Raw genomic sequence first — 17,294 nt, forward strand, 5'->3', positions numbered from 1 at the left:
CTACTGTTTGTTCTGTTGTCACTACATGGCTTTGCTCAGAGGCTGTAACAGCCTCAAATTTGAACATATAACATGAAAGATCCATAACCACATTACAAATGTAACATGTTTTATTGATCAGCAACAGGCATAAGTGCTGGAGATACAGTACTTTTTAAAGTGACAAACGATTTAAGGTCAGACTTACATTCATGCAGAGTAAACTGATTCTGAATGAAACACCTTAACACATCAGGAACCTTTAACATCGAGGATTTCTGTTGCTTCCATATTGTCTGAGTTATTGTTATTTCCAAAAGAGATCCTGTTCATGTCAACGTCCAAGTGGTACTTTTAAAAAAGAAAACAGATTTTTTTTCTGAAACATTTGCACTTAAAAATATGATTTTGTAAGAATATAAAATATGAGTAAAAAGAGTGAATATGAGAGCTAACTTCATTTAAAGTCTGTAGTTAAAGGCGCTTACACACAAAGCTAACTGTCAACAATAACAACATGGAGCTTTGTTGTTGATTCAGTGTAATTTTGACCCTAAAATGACCACGAATATGAATATAATCCCACATGAATACAGCATCCGCACCATAAGCTTTATGAATGAAAGTAAAAAGAAAAATCAACATTCAGATGATACAGTGTAAAATGGATTCCCAGTGATTCAGTGGAATTTTCACTAAAACAGAGTTCATGATGTTTTTAACCTCCAATGTCAATACAGATTCATGTTTCAAAGGGTGAAGTATTCCTTTAAGGTTTGTGTTGAGCATGAGCATCTCAGAAAACAGATTATTCACTTTACAGAGTTTGTTCACAGATTCAAACAGCTGTGAAGGTGGATCATATACTTGACTCTGCGATCAAGCCCCTCAGTTACTGGACTTAGACGGTGGTTCGTTTGGCGGTGGGATCTTCACGTCGGACGGTTCGACCCCCCAGATTTCTCGGGCATACTGGGAGATCGTCCGGTCGCTGGAGAACTTTCCAGAGGCAGCAATGTTGCGAATCACCGTCTTGGTCCACTCTTTGGGGTTCTTAAGGAAAACAAAAAGACAGAAATCAATCTTTTAGGGTTTATTGTATTGTCACAGTTATTCAATCATAAGACCTAAAGATGAACGTGTATGTTTCTCAACTATTAATGCAGACGACAAGTTCCAGAGGGCCTTTACCAATATACATCAAATCACTTCTTTAGAGTTACAGATGCCCTTTCATCACACTCTGAAGAATAAATCTGTTCCTATCAAAAGACTTTCAGACGCAAGTCATATCTCATATATGTGTGTGTGTGTTAGATATCATAGAATCAAGAAATGGTTTGCTAGTCACAGATCTTTAAAGAAAGGAGAACTTTACTGTTGAATTTTAGAGAAACATACTACCTTGTAAAGCTCGCTGACTCGTTCCTGACATGCGATGTAGGCTTCAAAGTCAGCAAACACCTTAAACCTGGACGAGGAACATCGAGAACAGACAGTGAGGTCTTATGCACAAAGTACTGAGAAGCCGAAGACAGAAAAAGGACGTTTGTTTGGAGTTGTCAGAAGACGCATTTTTCCTTTTTCTTCATGAAACTAGGCTGACTGTTTCCTCCTGTTTCCAGTTTTCATGCCAAGCGAGGCTTAATGCATCCTGGACTGACTGTTGGAATGTTTCTTTTCATGATTCGTGATCTTATACTGAGTAAAAACACTTACAGTTTTACTGAATCAGGATGAAAATAATAAATAAATAAACAACAACACGCACAACAAACAGACTGTTTTTTTTTTTTTTTTTTTACCTGTCATGGTTCATCAGCATGTTGATCAGGTCTTTGAAGAGTTCAGGCTGTGTGGGACTGAAGAAGCCGCTCTGGATCTGATCCATAGCCAGTTTCAGCGCCGGCAGACGCTCATAGTACTCTCTGGCATTGTACCTTAAGAAAACACAACAATCACAGGGCTGACAACTATGATCCATGTTTTCCCTTTCTGTGGACTACTAGCTTAATGAGTTAACATGAAGAATAATTAGCAAATTAAACTGATAAAGGAATAGCATCCAGTTTCAGCTCATTGTCAATAAATGCACCGCAGACATCAGTTCCATCACATCAGCTTCTGTCACACTGCAGATACTGACGGTGGATTTTTGTGAAGAGAGGAAGTGATGTGAAAGCCTCCTCACCCCTTCTTGTCCATCTCCTCCACGTCCTCCACTCTCATGCCAAAGATGAAAAGGTTTTCCTCCCCGGCCTCCTCGGCCATCTCCACAGTGGCTCCATCCATGGTGCCGATAGTTAGAGCGCCGTTCAACATGAACTTCATGTTTCCTGTTCCAGACGCTTCAGTTCCTGCTGTGGAGATCTGCTCCGACAGGTCAGCCGCCGGGATCACTAAGTAAAATAGTAACACACACCCAAAGTCGTCCTTACCTTCTGGTTACTCAGGGCACAAGTTAACTATCCTGTTGTCTGTTTCATGTTTCTGAACTTTACTAAAGATTTTCTGTAAAGCAAGAAGCTCCACTCTGTTGGTATGTCTTAAACCGCAGAGAGACTCTGGTTGTGCAGAAGTTTTACAGAGTGAGAGCTCTTCAATCGACTTTAAAGGAGCCAAACTCTCCTGGTAATCATTTGATTAGGTAATGTTAATATTTTCAACTCATCAAACTAAGGAGTAGCTAACTAAGACTTATAATAAAATATAAAATAATAAGATGGGAGTCTGTTATTAGCTGATAATAAATTAAAAAATTTAGATCTTGATCGGTTCTGATCCTTAAAAAAACAACAACTTTATTTTTTTCTTATATCCATTAACTGACTGAAAGTTTCAGCTCATCCCAGAATTTTAAAATGAAAACTTAGATGACTCTTTTTCTTGTAAACTTTAACTTAATTTTTGATTAACTTAACCTCCTCTCACCTCTCTCAGCCAAAGACACTTTGTAGTTTTCCAGAAAGATTACTTTCAGTTTGTCTCCCACTGCGGGGTCGTTATTTATCACCTGACCCACGGAGGTGATCAGTTTTATGATCAGCTTTGCCATGTGGTAACCAGGAGCTGCCTGTAGAGGAAGAGAGACGTAAAACACCATCAAAACTACACTAAACAAAGTTAAACTCCAGCATTCTGTAGACACATCTTTATTGATTTGAAATCAGATCGAACCTTTCCTCCGATCATCACCGTCCTGGGAACAAAATCTCTGTTGGGCTCCAGTTTGATTCCTGAAAACAAAACAAAAGAAACACACGTGAAATTAATATTGTAAAACTATGTGAACATTCGACACAGATCTACCAGCAGGGGGCAGAACACTGACACTAAAAAAAGACACCTGCTCTTATACAGACTCATATTTTTACTGAATTATACTTCAGCTCATTTCTATTATCATTATTATTATATTACATCTGTTTGTATGGCTGTTTTATGATTTGTAAACACAACATTAAAGGGTCAGCTTGTGTTGCTTCTTTTCTGCAGACGCTCTGCCTTACTGTTGTAGAGCGTGACGGCGTGCAGACAGCTGAGCAGTTGCCTCTTATACTCGTGGATCCTCTTCACCTGCACGTCAAAGATGGACTCTGGGTTCACTTTCACCTGAGTCTGGTCTTGCAGGAAGGACGCAAACTTTAGCTTGTTCTCCTGGTAGACAAAGAAAGGTGAGACAGAGAGGTAAGGAAAACTAACAGGTGAGACAGACAGACAGACAGACAGACAGGTGAGACAGACAGGTGAGACAAACAGACAGACAGACAGACGAGACAGACACGCAGACAGACAGACAGACACACAGACAGACACAGACAGACAGACAGACAGGTGTGACAGAGACAGGTGAGACAGACAGACAGGTGAGACAAACAGATAGACAGGTGAGACAAACAAACAGACAGGTGAGACAAACAGACAGACAGACAGGTGAGACAGACAGACAGGTGAGACAGACACACAGACAGACACAGACAGACACACAGACACACAGACACACAGACAGACACACAGACAGGCACACAGACACACAGACAGACACACAGACAGACAGACACACAGACAGACCTGCTTGACTTTGGCCACGTCTCTGATGAAAGCCTCATTGTCTACAAACTGGAGAATCTCCTTGAGTTGATACAGATCAGTCAGGAAGTCTTCTCCGATTCTCTGCAGGAAAAACAGGAAGTATTCAGATCCTGTACTTCAGTAACAGTACAAAATACCACACTGTAAAAATACTCTGCTACAGGTAAAAGATCTGCATTAACACACGTTTAAGGAATCACTTGTATCCAACATTGAAGATCTAAAACCTCCAGACTCCTGTTAGGATGTCAATCAGACCAACAGGTGTGTTGTTACCTCAGCGATGATGTCAGTCAGGCCGGGATTACACAGTAGCAGCCAGCGGCGAGGAGTGATGCCATTCGTTTTATTTTGAAACTTCTCCGGTTCCACTTCATGGAAGTCTTTAAACCTTCAGGGACAAAACATCCTGCTGTTAAAAGGAACCAGTTCACTCAGAGAAATGAATCTGACTGTTACTGTTCATCGTTGAAGTTCCTTGCTAACCAATAAAGCGCTCGCATTAAGGTTTTCCTCTCAAGCTCAGCCCTCTCGTCCAATCAATGAACATATCTGGCACACAAAAAAAGTAGGCCCAAATGCCGACCTCTATGCTTCAAAACAGTAGTCCACAAACCAGTGGTCCACTTCTCATGTCCAGTTTATGAATTTAACTGAATTTTTTCTCTCCTTTCAATCTTCACCATCAAATAACAGGATGGAAAAAGGATTGAAATGTTTCACTTTAGTAAAGGTAGTGATACAATAGTACAAAAAGACTTCATTACAAATGAATGACTATAAAGATCCTGAAGTTAAAATACTGATGCATTAGCAACATTAAACTCAATTATAAAAGCTGAACTACATTAAAGTTCATAATAACAAAACAATTTGGGAGCTTAATCTTTAACCAATCTTTTATTTCTAACTCTTCATTTGTTGTGTGTGTAAACATGTTTTAACAGAAAAGTAGCCAAAGCTGTGGAATAAAAGAGCAAAGGCTGCGTTCGTTCTGATTGGTGGTTTCATAGACTCACACTGTGCTCTTGACGATGTCTGAGTGGATCTGAGCGACTCCGTTGACAGCATGAGATCCGACCACACACAGGTGAGCCATGTTGATTCTCTTTGGGTCTCCCTCCTCGATCAGAGACATCCGACGCAGACGATCTGTGTCGTCGGGGAACATGGCCGCTATCCGCTGAGAGGGACACAGTAAATTAACTGTGACATGTTTTTATAGCTATCGGACAAAAGTCATTTTTAGACACAGACGCAGGAAAACTCTGATTCACAGACTCAATGTCTGACAGGAAAGGGCTCTATCTCTGACTGTGCTTCAAAGCAGAGCTCAGAAGAAGCACTAGAGTCCTACGCAGATAATTAATATCAAGCAGATTTGAGTTGAAGGTGGCTGTTTCTTTCTGTCCAGAAGCCTGTTTTGTCAGAAGAAGTCAGTGAATACATCTCAGTGTGTTTAGAGTTAAATTAAGTAGAACTCTGTTCAGTTTAACGTAACAAACTTGAAACAGTCTTCTGCCTATGTTTGCTGTCGATTCTGCTGTAGAGATATTGGGATGCATGCAGGAGCAGTCTTGTTTCACTCACTGTCTTGATTATAACTCAGTAGAGTCTTGGATCACAGTTTGTGGATGTTCTTAGTAAAAGTCAGTATAGTTTCATTGAAGTGTGTATTTTATAGCTTTATGTTATAGTGAGTTTAGGGGTCGGTTTCTAGATAAAACTCATTAGAGACTTAAAACTAGATGTCTGTATTTACTGTAGAGTCCTATAACAGAATTGCATATCTGAATATAGTAGAAACAGTAGAAACATGCTTTAAGCTGTGTGTATTAATGCAGTAGAGCTCAGTTATGTCTGATGATCTCTGCAGTAAATGAGAAGAACCCAGTAAAGTTTCACAGCCTGGAGTCAGTGTTTGCAGTAGAAACAGAATGTCTCATCTGTGAATTTGAGATCAGTAGTTAGATATTGTCTTTCTTTCAGGGTGACATTAATGATATACAGTCGAAGTCCAGCAGAGTGTGACATATCAAAGTATCACAGTAGTGTCCTGCAGAGTCCAGTTCAGTCTTACTTACTTTCAGGTGTCTCTGGTTGATTTCATAGATGATGAGCAGGTGTCGGGGCAGCAGTTGTTCAAACAAGAACACAGGCCAACGCTCCAACGCCTCAGGCAGCACCGTGTGGTTGGTGTAGGCACAGGTGCGACGGGTGATGTCCCAGGCCTGAACACACACGCACGCACACAGCATAAGCAGGTAGTCTTTACTGCACTGAGAGAAAATCCATCCTCTGATGGAGACCATGTGATCACTTGATTAAAAATCTGATATCCAATCAATCAAATCCAAATGAAGTGTAAAGTGAGTCAGCGCTCAGACCTTGTCCCAGTCCAGCTTCTCGATGTCTACCAGGATCCGCATCAGTTCAGGGATTGCCAGAGCTGGGTGGGTGTCGTTGAGCTGGATCGCCACCTGACAGAACAGGAAGTACAGGATCCACGATCAACACAGAAGAAGAAGAAGAAAAAGAAATGTTTCTATTCTGCTGCTGGCTGGAGACGAGATGCCTGCCAGTGATGACCTTATAATACAGAGCACTGTGGTTGGCTAGTCTAATGAACATCAATGCATCATATTCAGTAAGATCATAAGGTGAATGTAGCATAGCTGTCCTGTGTATTTCTTCAAATTGCACTTTTCATGAGCTCAGAAACAAAGTCTCACCTTATCAGGGAACGTGTCGAAGGACGTCCTCACCGGGTCTCTGCAGCCAAACTTGGAGGATTTGAACCTGCGGATGATGTCCTGCAGCGTGGCCGCGACCACAAAGTACTCCTGCTTCAGACGCAACTCCTTTCCCTCGAAAAACTACACACAGACACTTTCACTGCATTTTCATTATTTCCTGGTAATCAACAGAAGAACACAATCTCAATTTACAGAGAAATATAGGTTTCATCAACTGAATCAGGAAATGTATGCTTCTAAACTATGAAAGGCATATTTGATCTTTTCTTTGTTTAAAGACAAACATCACTCCTCAGATGTTTCATCTTGTTGGAAAGGATAAAAGCTCTGTAGGAAGGTCTGAATTTTAAATGTTAAGAGCTTTTATTTCCTGCAGATCTTTGACTTTTGTACAAGTACTAATACTAATACCTGGAGAAAAGTGACACAGCAAATGTCTTGCATTCATAATAAACAAAAAATGAAGCAGGTAACGCAGAAGCCAATATTAAGGATATTATATACCGCTAGGTTAATTCATGTGTAAAAATTCATTAACAAGTATTAGCAGATTCTATTTTTTTCTTTAAAAATGAGAATCTGGAAAGAAACTGTAAAAGTGTACTCACGTTGTCATTGGGGTAGAGGACTTTGGAGATGTTTTCTGCCAGGTTTCTGTCCAGAACCGCTTCAATGTAATCTCCAACATTAACTGTGAAGCAGAGATGCAGAGACAGACTGAAGAACCAACACTGCTGTAGATCACCTCTGGGTTTATCTGTCTCAGCAGTACTCCAAAGAGTCTTTAAGTAGACCCTTTACGAACAACACATTTTCAGATCGTCATGTCTTTAAGCATAGCATACTCTGCGTAATCTTCTATTTGACTGTAAATGGGGCCAAGACGTACAAACTGAGCATCGTGCTGTTTGGAGGAAATAGTGGAACTAGTGATTATGACTCATTGGGGAATAAAAGGTAACTGAAGCAAATAATAAAGCAGGAGGTAGGTTTGACTTTTTCACAGACTTCTATTTCCTTTTATTTATTATTACTTTTATACAATCTACAGGTTGGACTCACTTATTTGTTGGTTTATTGTCCAAATCAAGCAATTTTTTTGTTGTTTTGTTTGTTTTTAGTGAGTCATTAAAACTAACAATCAACATAATACAGATATTGGTGACATTTTTTATGTGCGCAGCAAGTATGTCTCTTCTTTTCCATAGATATTACCCCCCCCCCCCCCCCCCCCCCCCCCTCCATCAAGTGCATCAGGATTCAATAACAGGAACAAGATTGTAAGCTTGAGGTACAAATAAATAAAGACAAAGAAACTGAACTAAAATAAAATATAATCGAAGTTTGTCGTGTTTTAAGTAGGACATGAAGATTACAGGGCTGGGCTTCTGTTTAAAAGATTTGTGTGTGTGTGTATCAGGAGTTTTGCTTATAAAAGAACACGATTAATGACATACTCTTCTGGGAGATATTTCATCATAGAAAAGAGCAAAAAGATTAAATATTCAGTTTTGAATATGAGTTGAACTTTATAAAAGATTAAGATCATTCCAGAGGTCTGACTTAAAAAGCAGTCCCAGAAAAGGTAATAACATGTAACACTTTGTTTTTAATGCAGTGAGTTTGTTCATGCCATTATCCCACAGGAATGAGGAGTTTCTCTGCACAATAATATTTAGATATGTGACAGTTTTTGGTCTCTGCAGGACTGCATTGGTACAGATATGCAACTAAAGTATAGATCATAGGTATAGATGTACAGAACTGGCTTTACAAAACAGTTAATGTTTCTGAGATGAGCAGCAGTGTTTGTTGTTGTAGTGCCTCACAGCCGCCACTAGGAGACACTGTCGGCATGTGTTTATCAACAGATGATGTGTTGTTTATTATTTGATGATATGGTTCTGCCGTTTGTCCTTAAAAACAATGAAAGAACACACTGAATGTTTTTCTAATTTATCTGAATATGATGATGAGGAAGAATCAGACGTACAGTCCTGCAGTTTGAAGTCGTTTGGCGCTTTAGCCGACCACAGTCTCATTGTGTTCACCGTGTTGTTACGGTAACCAGGAACTGGAGTGTCATAGGGCATCGCTAGCACCACCTACAACCACAGAGAAAGGCATGACTCTAAACTTCAATTCATTTTGTTTGAAAGAGTAAGTTTAAACACAAACACAGCATTATAAAAACACTTAATTTAAATAATCTGTCAGAGGTTGAAGTAGTGAAATGTTTACATCTAAGGGTTTAACAGATACATTTGGATTAAAAGATTAAACAGATGTTAATATTTAATACAGCAGTTTTACTTTCTCAAGTTAATCATGCTTAATCATTAGGTGTACGACATGTAGGTTGTATACATATATTTCCTTTTCCTGATCAGGCCTCACTTTAGAATCATCTGATGTTCTATAATCATGTTAACAGATCAGTGTGTTTCTCACCTGTGTGTCAACCCACTTCTCTTCGCTCTCTGTTCTCTCCACCCGGCCGTAGAAATGAACCGGCAGCATGAACTCTGGTCTCGCCTTCTCCCAGGGATTCCCATACCTCAACCAATCATCTGCCTCCTCCGCCTGAAGGAGAGCAGAGCAGCATGTGAGCCAATCACACACCTCCTGAAAGCCTGGTGTGTGTGTGTGTGTGTGTGTGTGTGTGTGTGTGTGTGTGTGTGTGTGTGTGTGTGTGTGTGTGTGTGTGTGTGTGTGTGTGTGTGTGTGTGTGTGTGTGTGTGTGTGTGTGTGTGTGTGTGTGTACCTGCCACCCGCTGCTGATCTTCTGGTTAAAGATGCCAAATTCATATCGAATACCGTAACCGTACGCTGCCAGGCCAAGCGTCGCCATAGAGTCCAGGAAACACGCTTTGAGGAAAGGAAGGTGGTTTTGACAGGTGGTGTGACAGAATCTTAAGTAATTTAGATAAGAATTAAATAGATGTTTAACTTGAGATACTTCAGAAACGAGAATAATGTTGAGGCTGAGAGAAGAGGTCTTTAACTGAATTGCGAGCTGTTTTTGTTGAAGAGAGGTAGTTTTAGTAAGTGAGAGCATTTTTGAGAAAAAGAGGATGTTTGGGCACAGTGATAATGTGTTTGTGATGTGGAGACCTATGAACAAAGTAAGCAGATTGGTTTAAAGTGGAGACATTTTTCTAAAGCTGTCACTTCTTCAAAGGACCGTGTAATGTTTTATTTTTATTTTTTTTGTGCCTTTAATGGAGAGATAGGACAGTGGATAGAGTCAGAAATCAGGGAGAGAGAGTGGGGAATGACATGCGGGAAAGAAGCCACAGGTGGGATGTGAACCCGTGCGGCCCGCTTGAGACGACAGCCTCCATACATGGGGCGCGCTAACCAGCGCCCCAGGCGGTGTAAGTGTTAACACGTCAGTGTACATCACTTCCTGCCACAGTGTCTTTTCTCATACCAACACTGGATGAAGCAATGATGAACATTTTTTAGATTTTTCTACACAAAGGTTTTACATGTTAGCAAGTGTCCTCACAAGTATGGAAATAGAACATGTGAGTGATTACCTGCCAGTCGTCCCAGTCCTCCATTACCCAGACCAGCGTCCTCCTCAATCTCCTCCAACTCCTCCATGTCCAAACCCAGCTACACGCGCACGCGCACGCACACACACACACACGCACACGCACACACACACGCCTGTTAGTTATCAGTGTGTTTTCAGGTGTTTTCTGTCTACTTCCTGGTTGTTGTGAAACTATAAGGAAGTTACAAATATCAGATTTCAAATCTTAATGTTCCAAAACAAAAACAAAAATATAAATTTGTTCTGTTATTGATAACTTAATGTGGGTTAGAAAAACAGGTGTGTGTGTAATCACCTGATAGATGGCCTCATCGCAGGCGTTCTGCAGGCCCAGGTTGATCATGGTGTTCTGCAGCGTTCTGCCCATGTAGAACTCCAGAGACAGATAGTAAACCCTCTGAGGACACACAGCAGCACAGATCCTGAGTCAAAATGTGTTTCAAATCTGTGACATCTGACGTCAAACTATATCGACAATTAAACAATACAAACAACAAATCTTTGATATTCATCTTGAATTATCATAAAGATAAATGTGGCTGGATCTCTAACTCAATGTCACATCTTGTGAAGTGGAAATCAGGAGGAAGTTTGTTTGTTTCCCTTCTTGTTATCTGATTGTTGACAGCTCTGCAGATATTACATCAGCGAGCAGGAAAAGTGTCCGTATCACACCACAACAAAATAAAGAGAAAGATAAGCCGGTGTCCGTGTTCCGGGCTACCTGGTTGATCCTGCCAGTAGCTTGCCTCAAAGATTAAGCCATGCAAATCTAAGTACACACGGCCGGCACAGTGAAACTGGCTCATTAAATTAGTTATCAACACCTGCATGATAAAAGTATCTTTCAAAGCAGTGGGAAGTTATTAAGTACATTTACTCAACTACTGTGATTAGGTACATTTTAAGGGATTCATTAGAGTACTATTTTACACTACTTCATTCTTGTGTTTCCCCACGATCATTTCACAGCTTCACATTCTTGTTGCCCGAGTTAAACATCAAGACATAAATTCTTATAGTGTTTTATATTTTGCCTAAATAATACATGAGCCCTGAATAAACTTTACGCAATAATATATGAAAAAACTAAATACACTGAATGGAACAACCAACTAAACAGGCGTATTCACACAACGCACAAAGAGTGGGAAGAACTAGGAGTGAACAGGAAGTGTTCAAATCAGTTTGTTTCCACAAAATAACAAGACCTGTAGAACAGGAAGGTATTTTTTTGTTTAGGTAAAATAATGATCTGATCAGGAAACACATTTTTGACATTCAGGACTTGAACAAAATCTGATACCAAACCTAAACCTGTGACTGTTTCCTCCTCACAGGTTGGTGTTTACACTGACTTAGTGTTAAACATTACATGTTCTTCTTAAGTCTTCACTCAGTTTCTACTCCTTGTTATTCCTGCTGTGCTTTTATCAGAAAACTTCATTTCTCTAATGTGTTGTTTTGTGTTTGTGATTGATTGTTTTCTTGTAAGTATTTTCTTCATTTTCCAGACTCCCCTCTAACATACTGTAGCATCAGCCTGACAGACAACACTGCTACATCCTCCAGAACTAACTGCAGATTTACCTGCAGAGAAACTACTTATGAGGTGATACAGCTGGAACATCTGTATGATCTCGCAGCAACCATAGTTTGCTTCCTGGACTTTTAGGAGTGTATGAAGTTGCAAAGAGACACCCTCCGTCCTGCGTCCTGACACAATACATCCCACGGGAAATCTACTGTACTGATCACACTGACAGACCAGAAAACAACAAAGTTCTCTGACTAACTTTGGTTCCTAAATGTTCTTTATATGGGACACTTCTCTTTCTATCAAGACTGATATTTACTGAATAGCTCCATACAGGTCCTACAATCTAACACCCATAATAATCAATGTACTTCACCCTTATAGTACAACAGTGAACATGCATTCTGTACTTTTGAACAATAATCAATGGCATATTACAAATGTAATGTATTTGAATGGTTGAATTTATCCCCATCAAAGACCACATATCCCCTGCAGGTCCAGCAACACCTCATTAAAAGTCATTTTGGTTTTAACACATTGAACTGCCAGGTGACTTAATGTAGAGAAATTTAGTCTCTCTCCAAATAAGACAACTAAGTCAAGAGAAGGTCATAGAGAAAGTCAATTCAAACTCCAGTTTAAAGGGTAATAGTTTATCATTGCAACCAATGAACTTTGAAAAAATTGTGACTCAAACAAGACCTCAAATGTAGGTCTATTTTTGAGATTGACATTGGCCTCTGCTACTTACTTGGAACATGGCAATGTAAAGACGAAATGTTGTGTTTTACAACTGGCTCGCAAGACTTTCCAGGACCTCTGCTGTGCTTACAACCGCAAGTAACAAAGTTTCAGACTTTGCTTCTTAGTGGCACATGTATCCTACATTATATTGGTTTGATGTCTGGTACGTCTTAATGCAAGCCTGGTCATGTATTCGACTTGTTCGCATAGTTAGATAATATGATAGCCACATATTTTTTTCACAAGAGTTCAGCAGATCTATTCTCTTGCACCAACCTTGGGGTCCTTTTCGTAGTAGTACTGCTGGGTGCGGATCCAGCGGCCCACCAAGTGGTCCCGGACGGTGTGGGCTAGGGCGAAGTAATAGTCCCGAGGCGTCGCTACGTTCCTGTCCTTTACCAGGGTGAAGTGAAGGTGTCGGTTAAAACTCTGCATGATCTCTCCTACGTCTCCGAGTCCGGCAATCCCCCGGACACTGATCTGCTTCCGCTTCTCCTGGTCGGTCAACGGCGTTGCCATGATTCGTCAAAAGTTAGCCGGGACGAAGTGCCAAGAGAGTGGACTTGTGGGTGAGCTGTGCCTGCAGAGAGTGGTAAACACCTTGCAGGTATCAGGAAGACAACTCACAGCCCCGCCCACTCAAAACTTTGACAGCATTGGAAATGGATGGGGAGGGATTTAGGGACCCTGTTGTCAGAGAGGGCGGGTCCATGTGTAGCACGCCTCACAAAGAGAGTCAGAGAAAGACATCTCACTCTGGTGATTCCTCGGAGGTCCAAAATAGATCAGCCCCGATTGCATCTTTTTCCTTCACCAAAAAAGTGTCCCGTCCTCTTTCGCAGGTCATACAACGGGAATGTATGATCGGTAAACATACATTGACTGGTTTGTTATTGTTCTAGTGTTCATTATTGGATTAAGATGTTAATAGGCCTATTTAGCTTGTATATTAAGTTGTTTCAGGCAGAGTATGCATTCGCCCCAGATTTCTTAAATGCTATTCTTCGCCTATTAGATAATGCAGCAAGTAGTTTTACTGTTTTAGTGTAAATAGATGATAATAATAATAATAATAATAATGATAATAATAATATTAATAATAATAATAATATTATTATTATTATTATTATTATTATTATTATTATTATTATTAATAATATTAATAATGATAATAATAATAATGATACATTTTATTTATAAGCGCTTTTCAGAAACTCAAAGACACTGTACATTTGTTAAAAAGATGTATTCCTACTGTTTGGTTCATGAAAAGGTTCAGGCCCACCTCAGATCATTCCAGGGATGTAGCCTTATATGATACAGACAGGGACTAATCTGTGTGATTTTATCAATTTAATACCGTAAAGATGTGTCAAATATGGGCTACCCTTCTATGTTTCGAGAACTGGTCAATTCAATTTTGGTAGTGAAAGTGATGATTAATTTTCAGAGTGACTTAGGGCTGGGAAATATATCGGGTTTTTAAAATATAACGATATATTTACAAACAAGATATAGGGTAAGACAATATCGTTAATATCAATATAGTTTAAGTTGCATTAAAATAACATTATAGAGGTGCCAGGTCACTTTTTTCTCATCTCAATGATGATGACTGACTGTCTGTCCCTCCTAACCCTGCTCCTCCTCTCTCTCTCTTTTATTGTATTTAAGGAACACTTTTATTTTATAATATTACTTTTTAAATTCAAAAACAGGTAGTTTATTTTTCCATGTGTTTTCACTGTTAATAAAATACATAGCGATATATATCGAGTATCGCCATTCAGCGAAACAATATCGAGATATGAGTTTTGGTCCATATCGCCCAGCCCTAGAGTGACTCATCTTTTATGTTTATTTACTGTATTTACTGTTTATTGCCTGTTTATTTACTCATCCAGTCACTGCACAATAATAACTGTATATACTCTTTCACTGCACTATAACTTCACTTATTTGCACTATCTCTCTATATATATTTGTTTACCTAATCAGTCACTGCAAAACAATAACTGTATGTATTCTTTCAGTCACCACAACTGTCTATTTATTTATTATTATTATTATCATTCAGTCACTGAACAGCAATTGCTCTGGCCACTTTTTGCATATTTCTCTTTCATATCACCACAAATATATTTTTTTGTTGTTGTTTTTGTAAACGCTGCTGTTTAGGATTGCTGATCACGAAGTTTCGTTGTGTCCTTGTATACAATGATACTAAAGAACCTCCTTTGAACGGTGTGCGTCATGACGTAAGTCAAATTGCTACACGCAATATCGCTGGTATTTCCGGGTTTCAGAATAAAGCGCCGAAACAACAAAAAAAGTTTTCTCGCGGGTTCTTGGTGAAGTTTGGTGAGTTTTCTGAGCCCAGGTGAGCCAATCTGCTAAGCGCATGGCTACAAGCTAACCCTGCCATGGTGTTTGTTGAGTTTATGTATAAAAAATGTTTTCACTTGTGTTTATCATACTGTGTTTATCATACTGTGTTTAAACTGTGTTTCTCTGTACAGTTATCGCCTCTCTGTGTCTGAAGCCCCCTGATCCTCCCGAACCTGAACCCGTCCACCTTCAGCAGGTCCAAACCAGAAGGTAAGAGAGCTCTCCGGACTGATGATGGCTGGTTTCTGGACAGACTATGGGACCAAAGTCCAGCTTAAACCTGCAGTCTGGTTCCGTCAGAGCAGCTGTTTTACTGGTGTCACTGGTTTTACTGGTTTCACTGACAGACTCCAGCATATCGTGTCAGATAAATAATGTGAAATACAAATATGTAGTAGGCCTACACGCTAACTATTAAACATTTCTACAATTCATTTGGCTAACTAAACAGTCAAGTATGGGCTCATGTTGAACTATTCAGTGTATGTTGATTTTTCAGAGCTGTAAGTGGATTTAAATCAGCTGTCACACTGAGTCACACTGAGGATTGATAGTAGGCAACTGTACCCTTGGAACATTTCAACATACTTGTAATTATTTTACTAATCCTTTTCTATTATTACTTTCTACTTATACATCTTTAAGTAACATATTAGGGAATCTCATGTATGGTAAATATTTAAATATACTTTTTACTGCACTTTCAAGTTCAAGATGCTTTATTGGCATGAATGGTAACAAATGTCTCCAAACATTACATGTATAGTTATTTTAGAGACAACAGTTTTTTTTATCCCCACAAACTTCAGGTATTTTACTACATAGCACTATTACTTAATCGTATTGATAATATCACCAACTTTACTTTTATTAGTACATTTATTAGGATATTTATCTAATACGATTTCAGAGTTTTAGAGTTTTTTTCCGTACAACTAGAGTAAATAACTTGCCATAATTAAAACAAAATTAGACAAAAATATGTATTTTGTGATTTCTCATGGTTTAAGACTAATAAAAAAAAAAGATTTTTCCTATTTAAGACTTAATTCTGGTCTTAGAAAAGCAGCCAAGTAATTAAAAATGTCTCTGTCACTTTAGGGGTTAAACCGTTAATGGTTTGAAGAAACGATCATTGGCAGAATTTTTATTGGTAACTGATTACATCAGTTAAACATTAATGTCAATAATTAAAATGTCTTTGCTTTGCAGCAGAGCGTCACATTAAAGGAGCTGTAATAACTAGAACTATAGTTTCATAGATTTAACTTGAATGATAGATAATTGAACCTGAGATTATATAACTATCTGACTTGGGGTTCTGCTCCACATGATCTCCAGAACAATGTCGACTACATCTCAGAAGCACCGGGATTTTGTCGGGGAGCCGATGGGAGACAAACATGTGACAGCTCTGTCGGGGATCGGAGTGGTACTGGGGAAGCAGCTGGAGGATCAGGGCTTTGACAAGGTCTGGAAAACACACAGAAACACACTTGAACTACATGTCATGCTGCACTCAGTCTGCAGTGTCCACTATAGGCAACAACAGAATCAAAATCTGACGCAGTGCAGATAGCACGGTCACAACATATGGATATATATATATATATATATATGTATATATAAAACAAGTTATCAGATATGTGTGTGCGCATTTTAAAATGATTTGTTTTTCTGTTTCTTGTATTTTTTTAGGCCTATGTGGTTCTGGGTCAGTTCCTGCTATTAAAGAAAGACACAGAGATGTTTAGCGATTGGCTAAAAGATGTAACAGGAGCAAACTCCCGCCAATCCGGCACCTGCGCTCAGTGCTTAAAGGAGTGGTGTGATGCCTTCCTCTGAGACTCCGCCCCCTCACTTAGACCCCGCCACGCTCTTCTTCCACTGTTTGCTTGCTTTCTGCTTCTGAAGCTATGGTGAGAGCACATATCTGTCTGTTGGCTGATGCTGCTGCTGCTGTTAAAATGTTTTCAGGGGAATTATCTGCCTCTTTCCTGCTGGGTGACTGTGATGTCACAGCTCCTTGACAGGTGTGTTGATTTTACGAGTTTAATCGAGCAACGTTTACATGAATAAAAGCTTTATGTCCAAACAGTTCAGTGTTGCAGCTTTTTTTCTCCATCTGGCTCTTTTCAGCCTGTAGAAACCATTCATTGCTAAAGGACCAATGCTTTGAGGTCTCCAGTTTTTGTCTGTGTTTAAGAGCCTGAAGAGAACTTTTGTGGATGTG

General features: G+C 39.5%; 2 protein-coding genes across 2 annotated transcripts; one reads left to right on the forward strand and one right to left on the reverse strand.

Moving 5' to 3' along the window:
- Positions 1–92: 92 nt before the first annotated feature.
- pygb (phosphorylase, glycogen; brain) lies at positions 93–13,302 on the reverse strand. The gene is made up of 20 exons (XM_061040468.1): positions 12,950–13,302; positions 10,685–10,786; positions 10,370–10,448; positions 9,592–9,695; positions 9,279–9,410; positions 8,821–8,932; positions 7,436–7,518; positions 6,804–6,947; positions 6,459–6,551; positions 6,156–6,302; positions 5,091–5,254; positions 4,348–4,462; positions 4,051–4,152; positions 3,489–3,636; positions 3,157–3,215; positions 2,911–3,052; positions 2,171–2,378; positions 1,785–1,919; positions 1,384–1,450; positions 93–1,032 (listed from the first exon to the last, which is right to left on the reverse strand). Exons 1-20 carry the CDS (start codon positions 13,190–13,192, stop codon positions 868–870), a joined length of 2,544 nt encoding a protein of 847 aa, XP_060896451.1. The 5' UTR covers positions 13,193–13,302; the 3' UTR covers positions 93–867.
- A 1,678-nt stretch (positions 13,303–14,980) lies between these two features.
- LOC132975720 (barrier-to-autointegration factor-like) lies at positions 14,981–17,158 on the forward strand. Its single transcript, XM_061040474.1, has 4 exons — positions 14,981–15,034; positions 15,193–15,271; positions 16,403–16,532; positions 16,760–17,158. Exons 3-4 carry the CDS (start codon positions 16,407–16,409, stop codon positions 16,904–16,906), a joined length of 273 nt encoding a protein of 90 aa, XP_060896457.1. The 5' UTR covers positions 14,981–15,034; positions 15,193–15,271; positions 16,403–16,406; the 3' UTR covers positions 16,907–17,158.
- The last annotated feature ends 136 nt before the right edge of the window (positions 17,159–17,294 follow it).

This window comes from Labrus mixtus, chromosome 6 (assembly GCF_963584025.1).
Source record: "Labrus mixtus chromosome 6, fLabMix1.1, whole genome shotgun sequence".
Lineage (NCBI taxonomy): Eukaryota > Metazoa > Chordata > Actinopteri > Labriformes > Labridae > Labrus > Labrus mixtus.